Source organism: Pseudopipra pipra, chromosome W (genome assembly GCF_036250125.1).
Source record: "Pseudopipra pipra isolate bDixPip1 chromosome W, bDixPip1.hap1, whole genome shotgun sequence".
In the NCBI taxonomy this organism is placed as follows: Eukaryota; Metazoa; Chordata; class Aves; order Passeriformes; family Pipridae; genus Pseudopipra; species Pseudopipra pipra.
Window position 1 is genome coordinate 58,940,002 of NC_087580.1, and position 23,433 is coordinate 58,963,434.

The 23,433-nt window shown below is 40.3% G+C and overlaps 1 protein-coding gene and 1 pseudogene across 1 annotated transcript; both read left to right on the plus strand.

Moving 5' to 3' along the window:
• Window positions 1-6,050: 6,050 nt before the first annotated feature.
• On the plus strand, window positions 6,051-10,414 carry LOC135404753 (microphthalmia-associated transcription factor-like). The gene is made up of 3 exons (XM_064639491.1): window positions 6,051-6,127; window positions 6,688-6,722; window positions 9,717-10,414. Exons 1-3 carry the CDS (start codon window positions 6,051-6,053, stop codon window positions 10,412-10,414), a joined length of 810 nt encoding a protein of 269 aa, XP_064495561.1.
• Window positions 10,415-10,491: 77 nt separating this feature from the next.
• LOC135405139 (sentrin-specific protease 5-like) lies at window positions 10,492-11,692 on the plus strand (annotated as a pseudogene).
• The last annotated feature ends 11,741 nt before the right edge of the window (window positions 11,693-23,433 follow it).

Sequence of the window (23,433 nt, forward strand, 5' to 3'; positions counted from 1 at the left end):
TCTGGCTTCAAAATTATCTATCATATACACTCTTTGAGAATTGGTACGAAGTCTGCCTTACCTAAATAGACATTCGGTTACCTATCCCCTGTTTTTATTACTATAGAGTAGTTACATACAGCTTTATTGTTTCAAGCAACTATTTTCCCCCACCCCCCTCCTGTCTCCCTTGCAATGCTACATGCTAAAAGCCTTTCTTTTCCCGCTTTCCCCTTCAGTTTCTTATCTTATTTGTTCATGTAAGCTAGTTCCCCTTTATCTTAACTGTCCACAATTTGGGCAGAAACCTACTTGCAAGTGGTTACAATTTTGCAAAGTCACATTTCATGCTAACTTTCAACTAACATGCCTAAATTTTTTTTTGTTTTGTTTTGTCTTTATTTCACCTTCTCGGGGGTTGAACAGGAGAACAAAAAGGTGGATGCTGACTCCATCAGTGACAGGCAGGAAGACCCACAAAGGCCCCGGTGCATGGTGCCAGCCAGTTTTAAAAACCCCTTCCCACTCTGCGCACGACCCCGTTCCTCCCCTCCTCCCCCAGCCTCGGAAAAGGGGGGGGGGGGGGGTGTGCCCTTTCATTGTCGGTGAGCACTACCCAATAATTGATATCGGTAAAAAATTCTGACAACTCTTTATGAAGGACATAATTTTTTTAATGATGATTATGGTCATTTTTTAAAAGTAATTCTTAATGCTGTGAGTCTTTTAAGAATTAAAGCTGCTGTTTCTGCTCAGGTTTTCTTTAAATTCACCCATTCTATCACTTTTCCTTGTAACCTCTGAAGTTGTATATACAGTGACTTACCATCTGCTAAGTGATGTCCACTTTCAATACATTTGACTGAAGTGTAGTGTTTTGTTTCAAAGATGTAGTAACTTTGCTGAAATTTTGTGAAAATGAATGACTATTTAAAGGAGGTAGATCCAAATGTGTGTTTTCGCTGAGGTAAGATCCTCAAACAAGAAAAAAAATAACTCAGCTTCAAAGCATTAAAAAAAGATTACAGAAAATCAAGCTGGATTAATAATGACAGCTTAAGTTAATGAAATACAAAGCTTTAGTTTACTGGTGTAAATTCTAATTAAAATGTTTACTTAATTTGTTTAATATTGGCTTCAAAACTTTGTAGTTCTTTGATTTCTTGCACTATAAAAATTTTAAAATGACTCGTTTTAAATGTGCAGTTTGAACTGTCATTTTGACTTTGGAATGAGAGAAAATGGATACTGTTGTGCTCTCTGGCTAACTTCTAAAATTTTAAATTTATGGGAACTTTTTTTCAGTATAGTATTCTGTTCTGTCTCTAGTTATTTATCATCTTTCAAGGTAAAAAGTTCCAGTCTCAGACTGAAATCTTTCCTTATTGAGCTTTGCATTTCTTAAAGGTTATGTATAATATTTTTTTTTAAGGGAAAGACAAAGACAAAGTTTTGAAGGTCAGAAATGTGTTTATTTGAGAAGTAGATTGTTAGGTAAATCCTAACAATTAGTTGAATTAGTAGAAGAGTTATTTTAATTCAGGCAGGGGTTTTTATGATGCTAACCATAGCATGGGGTGTAATATTTACACGTTTTTTATATATTTTCTCAAAAGCAAGATCAAGTACAAGATGAAGAGGAAAGAAAGAACTCCTGGATTAGTCAGGAATAACAAAAAACACTGGACAGACTGCACATTTAAACAGGTAACAGAAGAAGAGTTGTTTTTCCACCAATTTCTTTTGCAAAAGAAATTTTCACTCATTCCAGGACTTTACCATGCTATTAGCTATTCTCTGTCATTGTAGAGTAAACTACTCTTTGGAAAATTTACAACAAAATATAGCATTGCTGGTAGTGAATTTCTCTGACTATTGCATCCCCGGGGTCATAATAAGCTTCTGTTTGCTGTCACATCTACACATTGTGACAACATGCATAGTAAACTTTCCAAAAAGAAGTATAATCTAAATGGTATTTCCCACAAACAGCTTTATCAGCTGACATACCCCCTCTATCACTAATTGCAATAACACTTGACAATACCTGACACTTCCTATTACAATTGTTATAGATTAGGAAATCAGGGGAATTTTTCCCGTGAGTTCCCGTGGGAGTGTACTGCCTGCCTTCCTTTTTGTCCCCACGGAGGCGAGGACCCCCCCATCTCCTTCTCGGCTTCCCCAAGCGGTCCAGGACCGCTCTCTCTCCAGCCCCCTCTTCCCGCGGGTGACTGCCGGAGCCCACAGCGCCCCCTGCTGACCACGACCAGGTACTGCAGGTCCTACATCTTCCAGCAATCCCACAGCGCCCCCTGCTGACCACGACCAGGTACTGCAGGTCCTACACCTTCCAGCGGTCCAACAGCGCCCCCTGCAGGCCACAACAGGGTGTTGCAGACCCTGCACCTTCCAGCGATCCAACAGCGCCCCATGCAGACCACAATTAGGACTGTGCTAAAGGACAGAGAAGTATTCATTTAGACTTTTTATTGTTGCTGTTGTTGTTGTTTTTTCCCTCTGAGATTGCTGTCTGGTTCTTCTGTGGTTTTGTTGCTGTTTTTTTGCCAACATACATATATCTTTCAATAAAGGGCTGTTATTTCTTCTGGTTTTCCACATTTTCCTCGAGTAAAGCCCCTTAATTTTGATATTACAATTGCTGAGAGAGAGGAGTTTGGTCTACCTCATAACTCATCCTCCTTAGCAAACAGTTCAGTCTCATCAGACTGGGACAACAATGTAAGTATCAGAAAATGGATAGAAGATGGATTGAAGGGGAGAGAGAATAAGGGGAGGGATGAAAGTGCAAGGAAACAGAGACCATATTAACTGGTGAAGACTTGTTTTGTTTTGCTGAATACATTAAAAATAGATATGAGAAGTTTCTTTACTGGAAAGCTGTCTTGCTTAGTAGTATACTCTTCATATCCTTACTGTTGCAAGGCTTTTGAATTGCATAGCTTCTGTAAATTAAAGCAAATTTACTTATTTTAACCAGCACCTGTTAATGAACTGACTTTATGTATGGGCACGTTTATATTGATATGATCTCTATTGTCCTTAGGGCTGCCACAATTGTCTAAAAAGTTTTCGACCTGCATTTCAGAAGCAGTTTTTAGTTTTCCATAAAAATGACTATGGATGAAGCTAATTTGAAAAGACAGATATTGAAGCAGTAAATTTAAGATCTAAATTTAAAACTCTTTGGAAATTCTCAAAATGTTTTATATTTTCAAGAGATACCTTTTTAAGCAGTACAATTCACATCTGAGGCCAGCATATTAGGTCAGAGAAGACTTTGGTGCAGAGAGCACTACTGACCAGTTTTAGAAAAGAGTAGCAAGAAGGAATTTTGAATTTTAGTTTTCAGAGAAAACAGTTTTGAATGTACAATCTGCTTCTTAGTGAAATCCTAACTTTAACCCATGTGCATCCCTGACTAGACCAATCACTTGTCAACTATCACAGAATATACTGAGTTGGAAGGGAAACACAAGGATCATCAAGTCCAACTCAGCCCTGCACAGGACATCCCCAAGAGTCACACCATGTGCCCAAGAGTATTGTCCAAATACCTCTTGAACTCGGTCAGGCTTGGTGCTTGGAGCCTGTTCCAGTGCCCAAACACCCTCTTCAGGCCATTCCCTTGGGTCCTGTCTGATCACCACAGAGAAGAGATCAGTGCCTGTCCTTCTTCTTCCCCTCACGAGGAAGTTGTAGACTGCAATGAGGTCTTCCCTCAGTCTCCACCAGGCTGAGCAGACCAAGTGACCTCAGTCGCTCCTCATGTGGCTTCCCCTCAAGGCCCTTCACCATCTTCATTGCTCTCCTTTGGACACTCTCTAATAGCTTAATATCTTTCTTATATTGTGGTGACCAAAACGGCACACAATATTCAAGGTGAGACCACACCAGTGCAGAGCAGAGTGGGACAATCCACTCCCTTGACCATCTGGTGATGCTTTGCCTGATGCCCCCCAGGACACAGCTGGCCCTCCTGGCTGCCAGGGCACGCTGCTGACTCATATTCAACTTGCCATTGACCAGGACCCTCAGTTCCCTTTCCACAGCACTGCTCTCCAGCGTCTCATTCCCCAGTCTGTCTGTACATCCAGGGTTGCCCCATCCCAGGTGCAGAATCCAGCACTTTCCCTTGTTGACCTTCATATAGTTGGTGATTGCCCAGTCCTCTAATTTGTTGAGGTCTCTCTGCAGGGCCTCCCTGCCTTTGAGAGAGTCAACAGCTCCTCCTGGTTCTGTATCATTGGCAAACTTGCTTAGCATCCCTTCCAGTCCTGCATCCAAGTAATTTATGAAGATGTTGAAGAGCACAGGGCCTAAGATGGAGCCCTGTGGAACCCCACTAGTGACAGGTCGCCAGTCTGATGTTACCCCATTCACTATTACCCTCTGTATTCGACCCGTGAACCATTTGCTCACCCACCACATGATGTGTTTATCCAGCTGTGTGCTGGACATTTTGTCCAGAAGGATACTATGAGAGACGTATCCTAACCAAGAATAAAAATTAAGAAAACAGGTCATTTTTGCATAAAGGTGAAGATATATTTGCTTTGTTTTTATGTCCAGAGCAAAATGAATGAAAATAGGTGATGAATTTTACTTGTCAGAAAGGCAGACTCTAATGACAAGTACTTAGTATTTAAAATAGTGTGTTGCATGTTCTTATTTAATTGTAAATAACTTCTTTGCTTTAGCAATACCCTGGGCAAGTAATACTTAAATCAACCAGACTTCGACTGGCTCATGCAAGAAGAAAATGTGCAGCCAGTTCAGTGTCCTGTGTAGATCAGCATCCATCTTTGCCAGCAACCATACAAATGAAAGGTGAAGAGGTGGAATTGGAAAATGCAGTTCAGCTTTTGCAAGTGCAGGAATCCACAAACTTAGAACAACTTCAAGATACCTCATTACCTCCCAATAGTGTTACCTCTGAACTGCCTCATGTTAATACTTTTCCACTCACCAGTAATGAGCTTCAACCAGACTGTTACTGTAGTACTGCTTCCATCCCCTTTGCCTCCACCACCTCCACCTTTGTTCTCCAAGGAAGATGACACCAAATCCTTAGAGAAAATTGACAGCTTTTTTAAACATCAGTGAGAAGGGAGTCCAGCACTCTTCCAGTGTCTCAACAGCACATCCATTTGACAGCAGTCAGCTAGTCAGTGCCAAGAAGAAGCTTAAGAAGACTAGTGATCTAGAGGGTTTACACAGTAAGAGAGGTAATGTTTCAATTTCTGTGTATTTAATTGTAATGCACATCAATTCCTCTTTTGAACTGCTATATAGAGAAGTGCATGCTGTGATTTATTTATCATTATTAATGGAAGAGTTTTTAAATCCTTTTCAGTTGATAAAACTTGGCAACTAACAAATGTTAGTATGTGATATACTTGTTCAGTTAGACAGAAAACACTTGTGAAACTGATCCTATGATATACCACATTAGATTAGTTGGAAAATGCAGCTAAATGTTGCCTAAAAGATTCTTTTTTCCTCTCTTGTTTACAGCTAACACTTTAAATATTATATGCTTCACCTGAGAGGGCAGTAATTTTTTTAACAGAGTTTTATATAATTTATGACATAGTAAAATGAATATTAGTTTTGGGGCATAGAAAACCTTGGGACTAGTTTCTTCAAATTTTCATACAAGAATTCTACAATTCTCAAGTCCCCTTGAGAGTGGAGTAAGAATATATACATTTAACTAAATTGAGAATTAAATCTGTAATCATTCAGCAAAGCAGGCTAATAAATAAATAAAATATCAAACCTTCTTTGGAAACTGAGGTGAGTGAATAGAGCACAGGGCTCAGCTGGGACATGTTACAACCTCATTGTGACTCTGTGCTACTTGTTTTTAACTGTGTCATGGTTTAGCACTCACACTCCCCTCCCCGCCCCCAGTGAGAGAGACAAAAGGCAGAGATTACTGGATAAGAACAATTTACTAGAAACAGCTATGATATGAGAAAACGAACAGTAACAGCAACAATACTAATAACAATGGTATACAAAAGAGAGGGTGTTTTACATCCAAAATGTTCACCAAACCAACGCAGCTCAGCCCTGAGACAACGAACAAAATAGCCGTCGAACCTGTCAGGGTTAACAACAGGTCTGTCAGAAGGAAGGAAGAAGATGGAAGACAGAAACAGACTTCCTGTACTTTCTGCAAGTCACTGTGACTCGACAAAAGTTGTGTCAGCATGAGTTTGCTATTTTGCAGCCAATCCTGATGTATGTATACATGAGAGCACCAATAGTAGGCTGACATGTGTATGACCTGATGTATGTTTACATGAAGGCACCAATAGTAAGTTGACATGTGTGTTGTGTGAAAAGTATAAATGTCTGCAACCTGTTGCAATAAAAATCTTCCAGCCTTTTTGCTATCCTGTCTCTACTTTGGAAGAAGATTCTATGTCGCTTTGGCTGTCTCAACTTAACAGCGACATTTGGTGCCGCCGATCTGATTGTTGCACCACAGAAGATTTATCTCTGAGAGAGAGTTCGAAGGGATTTTCTCCAAGAGAGAAAGAATTTGAAGATTCCTCTCTGAGAGAGAGGGTGTTTTGCAGAGATTTTCTCTCCTAGAGAGAGAGAGGACTAGTGGGTCGACGCACGAGGGGGACGGCACCCGGTGAAGCTTTGAGAGAGGTGGGATTCCGCTAAAAGATCCAGATCTGAGAACTTTATCAACCCCTCGTTAGGTAAGCTACTAGGGGGTGCCGTCAGGAACAAAAACTTTTAACAATGGTACAACATATAACTAAAGATGAAAATGTAGTTTTATCTACATGGAAAACCCTCCTTAATCGTAAGAATGTCAAGGTTACTGAGTTTATTTACAACATGTGCTGTTATAGTGCTGAAAACAAGACTTTGAAACGACTATGTTAAGTTGCATTTCGTGTGTCTGCCTGATGCTTCTGAGACTTTGAAAAATTTGGAAGCATGCAGAGGGCAGCAATCTATGCAATAATTCACATAAGAACCAAACTCTGAGACGCAACTGCCCAAGAAGATAAGCAGGTTGCCAGTGTATTGAAACTGTCCTTGAACCACACCTCCAAGCCAGAAAAATGTAGAAAAACCTAATAATTCACTCCTCAAGGCAGAAAAAACAGCTTTTCCCTCTGGATGACTCGGCCGAGAAAATAACTAAGGAGAGAAATTCAAATTGAGACGTGCAGGTGAATGGAGAGGGACAGAACTAGAGAGCGGGGGCTGAGCGAAGAACAGGAGAGCAGAATCCATCTTTGTACAAGCCATCGGTACCCACCTTCTTTTCTTGCTTCTTTGCAGCCTGAGTTACCTATTTTTTGTTCATATACTAATTGGCTGTTTCAGTCTCACAATGTGTGTGGAGCAAAACACATAAGGATATGCAACAGATTAAGTTTAATATAATGAAAGTTTGAAGAAGATGATCCCTACCGCATGGGAGCAGTGGGGGGAAGAAAAGGAGGGGCAGGCTAGAAAACTACCTTCCCGTATTTGTTAATTCTCGTGTTAACTATATTATCTGTTCAATGTGTCGTTGTGAGCTCATAGTGTTACCAATGTCACTGTGTGTGTGTGTGTGTTTGTGTGTGGAGAAGTGAACAAAATTTTACTAAGAGAAAAAAGAAAAAGAAAGGTAAAAAACCCTCCCTTGCAAAATTCAGCCTTACCAGGGAGAGAAATAAAATGTATTTTACACAGTAGAGACAATTTGTTGCCTATGTTGCCATGGGATTTATGGTGCTGAAAAAATCTCCTGGAGCAGTTAATTAGGGGTGAGATAAGAAAGGGTTTATTTTGCCACGGTAGATGTTACACTACGTGCGCCCCTGTGCCCGAGAGGTTTCATTTTTATAATACCCTCCATCCAATCCCAAATGTGTCCACCCTGTGACCTTTACTCTGGTCTGCCCCGGGTCCACCCCCTGAAAATGGGTCTGGGGTGTATTTCGGGACCCCCTGTTCATCCCATCTTCATCTCCCTCAGAGCACAAAGGGTACATAGTTACCCAGTTTTTGACCGTGTTCTGTGTTTTAGGCCCTGATATGCTATTCTGCCAACAATCTAGGCCTTGCCTTGACAAAAGACTAAACATTTCTACTGGATTCGGGAGTAGGGGTGATATAGGGAGCATAGAATGGGGTAAGAGGGCTAAGGAATGTGTAAACAAGGGTGCTACAGAGAAAGGGAAAGGGACAAGGGACAAAGGAGGGAGGGTTGCTGCTTTTAAAATCTACTTATAAAACTTATAAGGCTTACCAATATTAGAAAAATAAAAAACCATTAGGGGCTTAAGGTATCACCTAGCAACCAAGCAAGAGTTCAAACCTCCCCCAACTAAATCCACAAAAAGTTTAAAATACCAATTTCACAGAGAGCTAGGGAGAGAGCGAAACTCTCCTGCTTTATAAAAACTGTAACTTTGCAACCTTCTGATTAGAGAAAGAAATTATCTTACAAATTCATAAGATGGTCTTACTGTTTTTTGAAGTTGTTTATTTAAATAACCAAAATTGTTTTAAGATACATGCATAAATGAAATAGAGAAGTAGAGTTTAAGTTTGGTTTTTTTTAGTGACTACTGATAAGAAATTCCACAGTGTGTAAAAGGAGCAGCTTTCCACTGGAGCAAAACAGAGATAATGCTAAGTATAGCTGTGCTGCCTTCCCCCTTCTTTCCCCCAGCGCAGACAGCTGTATAAACACCCTTTCATTGCTTCCGTATTTTACAGACAAGTTTTTAGAGATTACTAAAAAGGCTTTAAAATAAACTAATTTAATAAAATGCCTAGTTCCAAGATATCCTATTTGACAAAGGCAATTTTTGCCAGAGAAAAAAAGAAAAAAAAAAACCAAAACTGTTTTAACCTGAAGTTTCCACCTTTGTGGGGAGAGAAATAAGATCTAAAGAGATAACAGAGAATTGCCTAACAGACAGCCTTTTAAGTTTAAACTGTTGCTCAGTAAGTGAATAGAGAAAATCAAAATCTTTTTTACCTTTTATAGCAATGAGCAAGAAATGAAACTATGTAAGTTTCTTTGATAATCTTAATTTTTCTATTCTCTTCTTGGTAAAGCATATGCCAGAAAGACTGAGAGGTAGAAATTGTTCCTTAGTCAGTTTTTTTTAATGCAAATTATTTCTGAACACTAAAAAACATTCTAAAAAACTCAAATGATTTCAGAACTTTGAAGTTTTCTAAGAGAAACAAAAGAGTATAAATGCTCTTTCACTCAAAGATATTTTGCTAGAAAAGATAACAGTACCAATAACAAACTCAAAAATAGAACACAACTAATTATTAATTATAGCCTTGCATTGATTTGTTTAGGTTTATTATATTTGAAAATTCAAAGGACAAATTCTACCTTGCTCAGATTCTATAAAATACAAATATGCATAATTTTTAAAGATATCTAAAATTATCTTAAACTGCATTTATTCTAGTCTCTGTACTAAACAACAGATGTGTGTCCCTGTTATTGAGTAACAACCCTAGACCAAAGCTGCTGCTGCTTTCCCAAGAAGCATCCCTAATCCCCTGGCATTCTCCTATAAGCAAGATCCTGGTTTAAAGCAACCTGAAGGCTAGATAACACTGCTTATATCTGAAAGAATGTGATTGTTCTCCAGTTTCATTCTTTTGCATCCAGAGAGACAGAATTTTGCCCTATAAATTACTGTGAATCCTTACATTAGAAATGACAAATACGTTGCCTGTGTCTAGTGATTTGATTGACCTTCATGACAATCAAAGCTTGCCTCCTCCAGAACTAAACATCAGCAACTCATGTCCAGCTAATCTTCCAAATGTAAAAAGAGAACTCACAGACTCAGAAGCAAGAGCATTGATTAAAGAGAGACAAAAGAAAGACAACCACAACTTGAATGAACGAAGAAGATTTAATATTAACAATCATTTAAAAGAACTGAACACTTCGATACCCAAATCAAATGACCCAAATATACGCTGGGATAAGACAACGATCCTAAAAACCTCAGTGGATTACATCCGTAAACTGCAAAGAGACCTGCAATGCACAAAAGAGCTAGAAAACAACCTGAAGAAGCTAGAACATGCCAACAACCACTTGCTGCTCAGAATACAGAGACTTGAGATGCTAGCTCAAGCATATAGACTGTTCCTTACTCCATCTACAAACCTTTACTCCCCTGATATGATCAACACAGTCATCAAACAAGAGCCTGTACTGGACAACTACACCCAAAACATGATGCCACACCACACAAATCTGTCCTGCACCACCACCCTCAACCTCACTGACAGCACCGTCACCTTCAGTGACAACCTCGGGAATGTAACTGAACCAACTGGCACTTACAGTGTTCCTGTGAAAATGAGATCCAGACTGGAAGATATCTTACTGAACGATTAATATTAAAAATACTGTTCAAATCCCAAGCTGTGTGTGACTTAATAATAGAAAAATAAAAGAGATAAAAATATATTTTATCCAATCATACAAATGGACTCTTATCCATGGAGCCAACACAGAATGAAAACAGCCCTAACCAAAGAGAAATAGAAGACTCCTTAAACATTTTTAGTTCAATATTACTAGATCACCCTTACTGTAAAAATCCTCTTGAAGAACCTTCACCAGAAAGCACAGGACTAAAATCAGGAACTCACAAGAGAGACAAAAGAAACAGTCAGAAAACTTCTTGAGTAACTGATGAGCAATTAGCAACATAATATTGTGAATTTCTGGATGAAGTTATAAAGAAATATGGCAGTTTAATACCACTCTGTGAAAAAGATGTCTTAGAAAGATTAAAAGAAGTCTTTAATGAAGATTTCTCCCATAGAAAACCTTTTATCACCAGAGAAATCATGAAATATTAGGAAAAACATCCAAAACCCTCCACTTGCAATTTCCAAGTCTCCTATAATAAACACATACTGGATATGGATGATTTAACTACACCGAAAAGCCAAAACTGGTTGAATGACCAAATAATTAACATGTATGGTGAACTCATAATGAATGCAGTCCCTGAAAATGTTCATTTCTTTAACAGTTTTTTTCATGGACAACTCGTAACCAAAGGATATAATGGAATAAAACTATGGACTAAAAGGATAGACTTATTCAAAAAAAACCTCTCTTATTAATTCCTATTCACCTGCAAGTCCACTGGTCCCTCATTGCTGTGAACATCCCCAGTTGAATTATTTCATTTTATGATTCCCAAGGCATTCATTTTCAGTTTTGTGTGGAGAACATTCAACAGTATTTGTTGAATGAAGCAAAGGAGAAGAATCACCCCGAGTTCCTTCAAGGCTGGCAGACTGCTGTGACACAGTGCATTCCACAACAGAAAAATGACAGTGATTGTGGAGGTTTTGTACTCCAGTACTGCAAGTGCCTTGTCTTAGACCAGCCTTTTCAGTTCTCCCAAGAAGATATGCCCCGAGTAAGAAAAAGAATTTACAGGGAGCTGTGTGAACACCAGCTAATAGACTAATAAAATGCAGCCAACCTAATTTATCTAGTATTTCTGACAAGTTGCAACTAGTGTTTGTGTACTTGAATTTCTGAAAACTTCCAAAAATTTTGAGCAATTCTCAGCTGAGTGGCGTGACCACTGTTGTTACCTCAATTTTTTGATAAGTTCTTTAACTGGCAGAACATAACAAAGCTGCCATAGAATATTCCTACTGTGTTTGGTTCTCTTATGTTCTCAGCATGCCTATAGACAAAGCATGCAACTAAAGCCGTAAAACTGTAGATTTAATACACCTTTAAAATGTAGCTAGAAATTACAAATATGGGTGAATTTGTCTGAAAACATAAAAATGCATAGTGTGTTTTCTGATGCAATAATACTTTGAATGATAACAAATAATAGTCATAACAATAGAATTTAAGTTATGAAACAACTTAAGTGCATTTCAGTTAAAAATTAAAAGTGCACGGGCATTACTTTCTGTTCTTTTAACTCAAATAACATTATTTTTACAAATATGCAAAAGTTTCTAACTCACTCATAGAATAAATTATTACCAAGAAAACATTTTACACATCAAATGAACATTTTTTTTTTAAAAAAAAGGGGGCGAAGAGACTATGTATGCACATAAACAGAGGCTAACTCAGAATAGATCTCATTTAAGTTTGTTTGTTAGGCCTTATATTTCTTATATTCCTTCCTCTCCAAACCAGGTATAGTTGTTAAATGTGACTACCAAAAATGACAAACTGGAAAGTACATAGCCAATAACTACCTGAAATGTAAAATGTGTAATTGAAGTGTGGAAGTGTAATGGAAATCCCAGTTGTGTGTGAGTGAAGAATGACTGAGGTGGCCACCAATGAATGACTGAAAAAAGATTGTATGAGAGAGAGACTGTATAGATGTGTCCAAACTTAAAAATACTTTTATATTAGTGTTAAGATTTTAAGAGAGTGTGTTACATGAATCTGTCAGACCATAGTGAGTCCTTATTCTAGATAGATAAACTCTCTAACTTTTTTCTTGGTGAAATGTTGCTATTCATCCTTATTACAGGATGCTGCATGTCTTCTTAACTTTGAATCAGGAGTTGTCAATACTGATGCCTTGCTTAATCAGTCTGTTGCAAAGGGCCCTGCAACAGACTGTCAAGGCCATCTTTGGGGCATAAATACAAAAAAAAGGGGGAATTGTCGGGGTTAACAACAGGTCTGTCAGAAGGAAGGAAGAAGATGGAAGACAGAAACAGACTTCCTGTACTTTCTGCAAGTCACTGTGACTTGACAAAAGTTGTGTCAACATGAGTTTGCTATTTTGCAGCCAATCCTGACGTATGTATACATGAGAGCACCAATAGTAGGCTGACGTGTATGGCCTGATGTATGTGTACATGAAGGTACCAATAATAAGTTGACGTGTGTTGTGTGAAAAGTACAAATGTCTGCAACCTGTTGCAATAAAAATCTTCCAACCTTTTTGCTATTCTGTCCCTACTTTGGAAGAAGATTCTATGTCACTTTGACCATCTCAACAGCGATACGAACCCTCTGTGCCCACGCTTTTGTTCCACTCAAAGCCATGCCCCTTCTTCTCGGAAGAGACAATCCCTTACTTCTACCCCTCAGCGATGACCTGAGGTGGTATAGAATAACCTAGATATGCCCTCATGGCTCCAGGCTCCACCCTCTCACAGCTACTGTGAAAAATTAACCCTGTACTTGGCTGAAACCAGGACAAACTGTTTATACTTTATCCCACATATAAAATGGTGAGAATGGCAGCTATGTTTGAACACAATAATCTTGATCTTTCGATGAAACATGCTATATTAGAGCACAGCTTTTATTTGAAAATCAGAGATGGGATTTTCAAAAGTGCTCCCCTGAATTGTTTTACTGGAAGTCACTGAGAAAAAGTACCTCAGGTGGACCTTGGTTCACGCTACTTTAATATGGTTGTAATAACCTTTTAATAAAAGTTCTACCTGGCTCTGTCAGTTACAGCTACAGAAAACATCCCTCAATTGGCATTTTCCCTCATCCAGATAAAATCAGAATTACAACTGTTTTTATCTATTGGGCAGACAGAAAGAGTGTTTCTTCATTTGCCCTTAAATGACTGAAAAACCTTGAAGCAACTGAATAGTTATAGAATTTTTAAACTCTTATGAGTCTTGCAAGTCGCAGGTACAGTGTCTTAAGTTCATTATCGATTTTGTTGCTGCTGTGCCCCATGTTTATTTTTCTGTGGTCCTATTGCTTATTTTTCTGATATCCATTTTATTTTTCAATTTTATATAAAACATGTATTGTGTGTACAATTTGATTATACATCATAAAATGACAAATATAAAATCAACATATCTCCTCCCTCTTAAGAGTATCATTAATATCTGCAACAGCACTCTACCTTCTGCTCTGTATTCCCTGAGATGTTCCAAGTCTCCAAGTGGCTTCAGAAATTTGTGTCTCTGACAGATGAGTCATTTTACGATCCTTCCATACTCCTTCAAATGTGCAGTCCTGTTTTCTTCTTTTATTTCTCTATTTTTCCTCATATCTATTCCAATTGTCTGGGCGATTAGTTTGATGGTCAAAGTCTACTCAAAAATGTAAAACATGTTGTAAAAATATACAAAATATGCCAAAAATGGAGATGGATATTCATCTATTGTTTGATTTGTGCTGCACATTGTATCTGCTATTTTGTGGGAGCAATTTTGGACTGTTGTGTTTTATTATATTGCATTCTCTGACATAGAAATCTTACCTACTTGTAACTCCTCAAAGAGCCAAAGCCTGACTTTTATTCCTGCAGAGAACTAGTTTCAAACTGGTGATAAACGAAGGATTTGTGACAAAGTATTAACTCTTACTTCTCTGTTTTCATTAATTATAAAAGAAGAAAATTTATATAGACATGCTATAACTAGGTGCTGATACATGCATGAATCCAAAGGAGCAGGAAAATGCATGCTGTTGCAGTTGACTGTATTCTTGCTTCCCTCACTGTGATGTAGTAGTAGTCATACAGTAGGTAAAATCAGCCACAAATGCAAGTGCTGAGAATGTAGGCTCTCCTCTGTGCTTGCATTTCTGTGACTGCACAGTCCAATACTTAAGATGCATACTCATTACCTGACTCTCAAAGTCAAGAAATATAATGTAATATACATTTTCATTATGTTGGATTCATTGCAGTTGTCTTGATTTTCTTGAGTGCAAATAGGAAAGCCATCTTGTTCAAAAAGTTCTGCTAGCTGCCTGATAGGAGGTAACTTGGTTTCAGAAATTATAATTGTCTGTATAATCCAGTTTTGACCTGGAAATAGGGAAGAGAAATTTGGAAGGTAAAACGATAGTAGTTACAGAATGATAACATGGAAAATACTACAGTCTCCTTTATACTTATAGTATGGGCCTATGTACTGGGACAAAGTTATGATGATATTTTTGGTCTGTGTTTGGTCTTAGCCACCTGCAGTAGTTTATAGTTCTCCCTGTCAAGTTCACTGATAAAACAATGAATTCGTCCTTGGAGGGAGAACTTCTGTATAAACTGTTTTAATTGGTGTCCTGTGATTGCTTAATTGTCCGTCAAGGGCATTTGAAGGAGAAAGTGATGATGAAGGGAGGAAGGCTCGCCTCCAGATTCAATTAAGAAAGACCCCCAAAACACACTGCGCATGCGTGGGGGAATTTTCGAGGTTCTCATGCATGCGCAGAAGAGGTGCACTTACATAACCAAGAGGGTGGGATTGGGAACCTCTGGTGGGGTGGTACTGGCCACACCTCCCCGGGCAGGGGTGCTCAATGGATTGTATAAAAGCAGACACGTTTTCCATGTTCATGGCCGGCTCTACACGAAGGACCAAGTTGCTGTTAGTGGCGACACCTGCTGAAGTGGGAACTTGCCAACCCTTCGGAAAACGCAGCTGCTGCAGAGAGCTTTATAAGTAGTTAGAGTGGGTAAGACTATCTTATAAGTGACACCTGGGTGAGTAGGGTGTCGTGCCTTCCTTTTTGGTTTATTCTTCCCTCCCTTCTCCCCTTCTCTCGAGTGCTTGTTTTCTTAATTAGCCACCTTTTGTAATAAATATTTGTTTTACTGAGTTCTAACGGTGTCTGGTTTTTCACGTGTCTGTATATCTCGAACCTTCCCTAATACAGCCTATCACATTAATTACATGTGGCTACTTTTTGGTCTGTAGGAAATACAAAAGAAGACTGAATAAATTTAGTAAAAATAATACTGAAGGTCTTGATTTTCCTACAGTGAGTTCCCCAATGGATGAAGTGCTGGCTTCCTTGAAGCATGGCAGCTTTCACTTAAGCTGAGCAGAGAAGTCTCCCTCCTTCTCCCAATGAAGATGATAGCAATAACATCTTGGCACAGATCAGGAAAGGGGTTAAACTGAAGAAAGTGCAGAAAGATGTTTTGAGAGAATCCTTTACAATTCTGCCTGATACTGACCCTCTGACAAGGAGCATCCATGCAGCATTGTGACAAATTAAGGAAGCATCACCTGAATCAGAGGATGAAGAGGAGATTTTGCCTTGCACAGACTGGGAAAATTAACCTGTAATTAACCTACATTTAAAAACATATTTCTTCAACACTTTTCATATAGCAATAGCTGCTAAGCCTCAGGTTATGCATTCTAGGTGACTTAGTATGAATCTGACTAAACTGTCGATGTCCAACCTGGTAAAACATGCACATATGAATTAAGCATTATTGACTTTTCAAAGGAATTTACATTTTATAGTAGGAAAACTTTTTTTAGGCAACATCTTAGCCTCTTATTGTTTGAATGCTTTTGCTGAATAGTGACAAGACAGCTCCTTTAAAAAAGCTCTATTTTATTTAGTAAATTTGAAGGTACTGTTTGCAGCTTACCAAAATGCTTTAAAAAGCTTTTAAGTAACAAAGCAGAACAATCTCTCTTGGACACACCCTGTAGTTATTTTTTAATTACTTCTGGCCTTGTAAAAATTTAGCAACGTGTTTAGCACTTCAGACTGAATAGCTCTAAGTGAAGGATTATTAGATTTGACTGCCGAACACATTGAAATCCCATTGGTTACCCTGCGTGACTGACACACTGATAGTTTGTTTTCAATCTGTAAACACTCTGACTTAATTGAATTTCTAGACTATAAACAGTAAATATACAAATATATTTATATTTTTGCTACTCATACAAATCCCATGAACTTGCATTATACTAAACTACAGTGCCTGAAATTACAGATATTATACTCCAGGGGATGAAGTTAATGATTTCAAAACAAACCAGAAATTGACAAGAGATTAGTTTTCAAAATTAAGGCTGCATCAGTAGCAGAAAGAGATTCTTGATTCATCATCATGGCTAGGCTTCGCGAACGAAGATTTGGGAAGGGCTCTACCCACGTTTGTTGCAAGCGCGTTGGTGGCTAAAAAGGCCAATACGAGACAGGCATGTCCGGTTGCAAAAGGCACAGCAGAAAGACTCCTTAGATGGTATATTCTGCAAGGCACGATTCTTTCTGCGTTGTCTTTTCTCCTCAAGGGTGATCCTGCATGCTTTCTCAAAAGCATCCGCAGCGTTATAGATGGTGTGTCTCCAGACCTCCTGATTGGAGGCCAGAGTAGACCAGTTATGATGATCAATATGGCCAAAGCTGAGATGTTGTTTCAGGGAGTCCTTGTATCTTCTCTTTGGGGCTCCTCTCTTGCAGCAGCCGGTGGCAAGTTCACCATAAAGCAAGATCTTAGGGAGGCGGTGGTCCTTCATCCTTGAGATGTGTCCTGCCCAGCGCAGCTGCGTTCTCAGTAACATGGCCTCAATACTTGTGATTGCTGCTTGTTCTAGAACAGATGTATTAGTCACATAATCTGACCAGTGGATGTTTAGGATTGTACGGAGGCAGCATTGATGGAAGTGTTCTAGAAGTCGCAGGTGGTGGTGGTAGATGACCCATGATTCAGATCCGTATAAGAGAGTAGACAGCACTATGGCTCTGTAAACACTGATCTTTGTACTTTTCTTCAGGTGTTTATTTCACCAAACTCTTTTATGAAGCTTTCCGAAAGCACTATATGCATTTGCTAACCTCTTGTCTATCTCTCCGTCAATTTTACCATCCGAGGAGATGAGGCTACCTAGGTAAATAAACTGCTGAACTGATTTGAGCTCTGATTCGCCAATGGTGATATGGGGATGAAAGAAGACTTCCTGAGGTGCTGGTTGATGGGGAACTTCTGTCTTCTTTAAGCTGACTTGCAGCCCAAAGAGCTCAGCAACGTCTGCAAAGCAGGATGTTAAACACTGCTTCTGTGTGGGCAACAAGGGCGGTGCCATCAGCATAAAGCAGCTCCTGGACAAGATGATTTAAGGTCCTGGTGTGGGCTTTCAGTCGCCTTAGGCTGAATAGGCTTCCATCAGTACGGTATTGAATGTGGTCCTTTGGAGCCGTGGCCCTTTGGAGCATCATGCTGAAAAAGACTGTGAATAGGGTTGGTGCGAGAACACAGCCTTGTTTTACACCATTAGTTATTAGAAAGGGCTCAGAAAGTGCATTGCCATATCTGACTTGGCCGTGCTGATCCTCATGGAGTGAGATGATCATTTTAAGGAACTTGGGGGGGCAACCTAAACGTTCCAAAATCTGCCATAGACTTTTCCTGCTCACAGTATCAAAAACCTTGCCGAGGTTGACAAAGGTTACATAGAGACCTTTGTTCTGTTCCCTACACTTCTCTTGCAGTTGTCTGAGAACAAATACCATGTCTGTGGTGCTCCTGTAGGCTCTGAAGCCACACTGACTTTCAGGTAGAATTCCTTCTGCTATAGCAGGTATTAGTCTGTTCAAGAGTATTCTTGCCAGGATTTTGCCAGCAATGGAGAGCAGAGTAATACCAGGGTAATTTGAGCAGTCTGATTTAGTACCTTTCTTCTTATACAAAGTGATGATGACTGCATCACAAAGGTCTGATGGTAGTTCGCCTAGTTCCCAACAGCGCACCACAAACTCACGAAATTTAGCATGGAGTGCAAGGCCCCCATGTTTCCAGACTTCAGGTGGAATTTCATCAACCCCAACTGCCTTGCCGATTTTCACCTGCTGTATGGCCTTGAGGGTTTCTCCTAAAATGGGGGCAGTATCCAATTCGTATTTCACCAGTTACTGTGTGGTGGACTGAATTGCTGAGTCTTGGACTACACGGCTAGTACTGAAGAGAGTCTGAAAGTGTTCAGACCATCAATTCAGAATGGAGGTTTTATCTGTTAGAAGCGTTTGACCATCAGCGCTGAGTAGGGGGCTTTGGACTTGGTATGTAGGCCTGTATGAATCCTTTGTGATCACCCGTATCTGCACATAATTGAGTTTTTTCAGCTAGATCTATCCACCACTTGATCTGGATGTCACAGAGTTTCTGTTGGAGCTTGCTGCATGCAAGATGAAAGGCCATTTTCTAGCGTGACAGGATGGCAGTGCAAGGTGTGCTTGGTGAGCAGTTCTCTTCTTCCTCAACAATTCAACGATCTCTTGATTGTTTTCATCAAACCAGTTCTTGTTCTTCCTGAGGGAGAACCCTAAGGATTCTTCAGAGGATTGCAGGATGCTGTTTTTAATATGGTGCCAAATTGTTTCAGGAGAGGAATCTGCAGAATCTGTGGAATGGTTTTTGAGCCTAGTTTGAAGGTTTGCCTGGAATCTGTCTCTCACTGTGGCTGATTGGAGATGGTTAACATGGAGTTTTCTCCTTGGGATACTGCCCGTTTTAGGTTTGAAATGGAGATTGAAGTTGAGTTTACAGCGCACAAGCCGATGGTCTGTTTGGCATTCTGCGCTGGGCATCACTCAGGTATGGTGGACATCGCAGACATCTCTTCGTCACACCAGGACATAATCGATGAGGTGCCAATGCTTAGATCTAGGATGAATCCAGGTAGTCTTCAGACTATTTTTCTGCTGAAAGATAGTATTAGTCATGGTGAGCTGTTGCTCTGCACAGAATTCTAGCAGAAGTCGACCATTATCGTTGCAGTTTCCAACACCATGCTTGCCTAATACACCTTTCCATGCTTCAAAATTCTTACCTACTCTGGCGTTGAAATCACCAAGGATAATGATCTTATCATCTGCAGGCACCTTTTGGGTAAGGAGGCGCAGGTCAGTGTAAAATTTATCTTTTTTGGCAGGGTCAGCTTGGAGAGTTGGGGCATATATACTAAAGACGTGTTGCTTGTTGTTTAGTGGAAGGTGTAGGGAGATAATGCGGTCAGAGTGACCTGTCGGCAGATTTTCGAGTGTAGGAACAATAGAGTTTTTGATCATGAGGCCGACTCCTGAAAGATGTTTTTCGGTTCTGGGCTTGCCTGACCAAAAGAGTGTCTAACCGGCACCATGTTCTCTGAGACTGCCTTCCTTGTGAAGGCGAACTTCACTGAGAGCAGCAATGTCGATGTTGAGACGAGCCAGTCCATGAGCAATTAGGGCAGAACGTTGCTCAGGACGTCCGCTGTCTGCGGAATCGAGCATGGTTCTGATGTTGCAACATGCTAGAGTTAATTTAGGTACACCTTTGGAGGCAGGCGCGTGCCTTTGTCTTTTGATCTTTGTGCAACCGCATTGGAAGAAGATGCCCCTTGGCCTGTGGTTAACCAACCGGGTGAAGGGGGAGATGAACTTTGGTTAGGTCACCTTTTCTAGGCCCCTCTCCGACTGGAGCAAACAGTGCTGTCCTTGAAAAGGTTGTTTGGTCATTCAGGGTGCTGCCCCAAGAGACTGTCATCCCTGGTCAGTCTCAAATGACCAATATCCTGAACCGTCTGCATGCAGAGTTGGGTCTGCGGCTTTCAGTGCACCTTTCACCTGCCGTTTTGACCCTCGCCCGTCGCTACAGGACTTTTTGCATGTGGTAAAGCCTTCAAGCCTGCGCAATGGATTTTTTAGGTGAGGTGCAGTATGCACGGAACTGAACCCACCCTTTAATCCTAAGGTTCATCTGCCAGGGCCGAGCAAGCCTGGAAGGTGGCAGCGAATTCATCAGGACGTAGGTTTAATTAGAGTGACCTTCTCTTAGATGGATGACCTTACAGGGCTAAGAGAGCTCCATCTGCCCGGATTTGGGATTAGAGTTGTCCTTTTCCTAGGATGACTGCCAGAAGGCTAAGGAACTCATCCTGCCCAGGAATGTAGTGTATCTTGTCCTATGGTTTTGACCTGTCTGGCATGGGCGACCCTACCGAAGGCATGTACCATCGTCAGCGATATAGGGGTACACAGGTTTCATTCCTATTAGAACGATTTGGCCATATCTTACATTTCCTACTTTGCTATCACCTATCTATATACAATCTCCAGGAAATACCCAGGAACACCCCTTTGTCCTGACCACCCTGTCAGGGTGTAACAGAGCAAAGCAAATATATCCAGAACATGCCGAACCTGGGCAGTAGCTGCAGGTGAGCCAAAACCAAACAAACAGACAAACCGTTCTGGCCCCCATACCCATCCAAGGTTGGGGAGCCTTACAAGGCTCCAGCCTGGCTGGGACCCCCAACATTCTGAAAGAACCCATTATCCACCCTGACCTTATCCTTACCCCACTGTGTTGCCGCATATCTACAGGCGCACTGTTCACCTGCAATGTTTCATACAGGATTGCCCCGCTCGCATTCCCGTCAGTCTGAGGACCCCCACGGCCCGCTTGATACCCTTCCCCTCCCCCAAACCTGGAACGGCAAACCTCTGTGTGCTCTGAAGCTCCCCATTCCTCTTCCATGGGGGCGCAACACCCACGGGAGAGGCTCCGCCTCTTTCTCTCCTCTCTCTCGCCGGGGCCTCCCTGCAGCCCAGTGGGCTACAAGCACGCAGGGCAGGGGAGATTCTTGTATACAACACCACCATATAGCACTATTCTTCTGTGGTGGTTCTTTTCTGCTGCTGGCATATGGATGAAATAATAAAATGTCCCATTAAACTTATTTGCAAGTGTTTAAAATTTGGAGAAAAGAGACGTATGACAGTCTCTAAAGAATTTAAAAATTTGCTTAGAAATCAAAGACTGTTTCAAGAGTATGGGAGATAAATGTTTATAATCCTTGCAACACAGCTGGCAATATAAAAAATATAACCTTTTTGGATGTTTGCAATCAGACAATTCTATCCTGGTTAGTTATTACCATAACTAACTGATAAAGTGCTACAATTGTTTAAAAAATGATGGTGGCTTAGACATCATCTGCTGAATGTTGTGATTATGAAATACTATGTCTCAAACTGTTCCACTGGTATGCTGCTTTCAAATAATTATTTTAAAAGTTTTAAAAAATGAAAATAAGTGTTGTCTTTATTTCTTTATGAACTAGCCATTGCCCACACTAATGATTTAATACTGTATAATTATGGCATGCTCCTTCTACACCAAATGTACTGTTAGTTTAGGAGTTGAAAATTCAGGAGTGGAGATGTACTTAACTCTTGCTGAAACTCAAAGTGAGAATAATTTTGCTTGAATCTAACTTTTTCTGTTATTTGCATACTGAAAACTCCCACTACCACAGTCCCTCAGAAATCAAGTGATAACAAGACATGCCTTGGAATTTACTTAGCTTTCTCTGTGCAATTATTTTCTTTTAATTGAGCAAATTTAAACTTTACAATTTGACTTTATGATTTTAATAAACTTAACTAATTCTTTTGGATCTTGTTTGCATTATTTAGTAAGACTACTCTAACACTATAGGTCTAAAAAAAAAAGAAAAAGGAATTTATCCAAGAGTGACTTTGATTTCTTTTTTTTATCTAGTTGGTGGACTCCCTAAAATGTTTTCCATTGGAAGTGTATCTGTCAGGGCTGACATCGGGTCTGTTAGCTCCTTGGGAGAAGATTTTGACTTGGGAAAGTTACGGGTGTATCCTTGAGATAGGAGAGGTATGTGCGCAGCCCTGGCAGAAAGAAGACAGCTGTGGAGTGCCTAGGTTTGATCCTATGAGAACTCCAGTTTTGGTCTTGAGCTTTGCCAACAGTATTACTAACAAAGAATAGCTAATTAAAAAATACAATCACCTGCCTGCCTTCTGCTGCTTGCTAACATGGGATATAGAAAAGACTCGTGGGAAATAATAAAGGCACTGGTACTTTGCTTGGTACCGGACTGTTCGTGTTTTTTCTTTACTTTTGACCACCGCAACACTAACATATTGTACCAGGGTGAATTTATGCTGATACTTTTGGTCTGTGTTTGGCCCCAGCCACCTGCAGTAGTTTATATTCTCCCTGCCAAGTTCACTGATAAAACAGTGAATTCGTCTTTGGAGGGAGAACTTCTGTATAAACTGTTTTAATTGGTGTTCTGTGATTGGCTAATTATCCTCAGAGGTCACTTGAAGGAGAAAGTGATGAGGAGGGGACCCCAGACTCAATTAAGAAAGACCCCCAAAACATACTGTGCGTGCGTTAGGGGATTTCCAAAGTTCTCACACATGCGCAGAAGAGATGCACTTACATAACTGGGAGGTGGGACTGAGGGCCTCTGGCTGGGCAGTGCTGGCCACACCTGGGAGGTTGTGGTCACTTAGTTAATTGTATAAAAGTAGATAGTACTTTCTTGGAAGGGAGATAACTTCACACCAAGGACAACGTTGCCTTTTGGCGGGGACGTCTGCCAGTTTGTGAACTTACTGACTCTCCAAGGATGCAACTTCTGCTATGGGTAATTATAGGCATGCTAGGTCGGTAAGATAACTTTATGGGCAACAGCTGGGTAACTGGGGAGGTCATGCTGGGGGCTTATTTCTCTCCTCCTTCCTCCCTTTTGGGTCTGTTCGTTTTGTTGGCCATCTCTTAGTAATAAATATTGGTTTTTGTTAAGCTTTTAATGGTGTCATGGTTTTCAAGCTTCAGTATGTCTCGAAGCCTTCCCTAATACACATGTATCCTC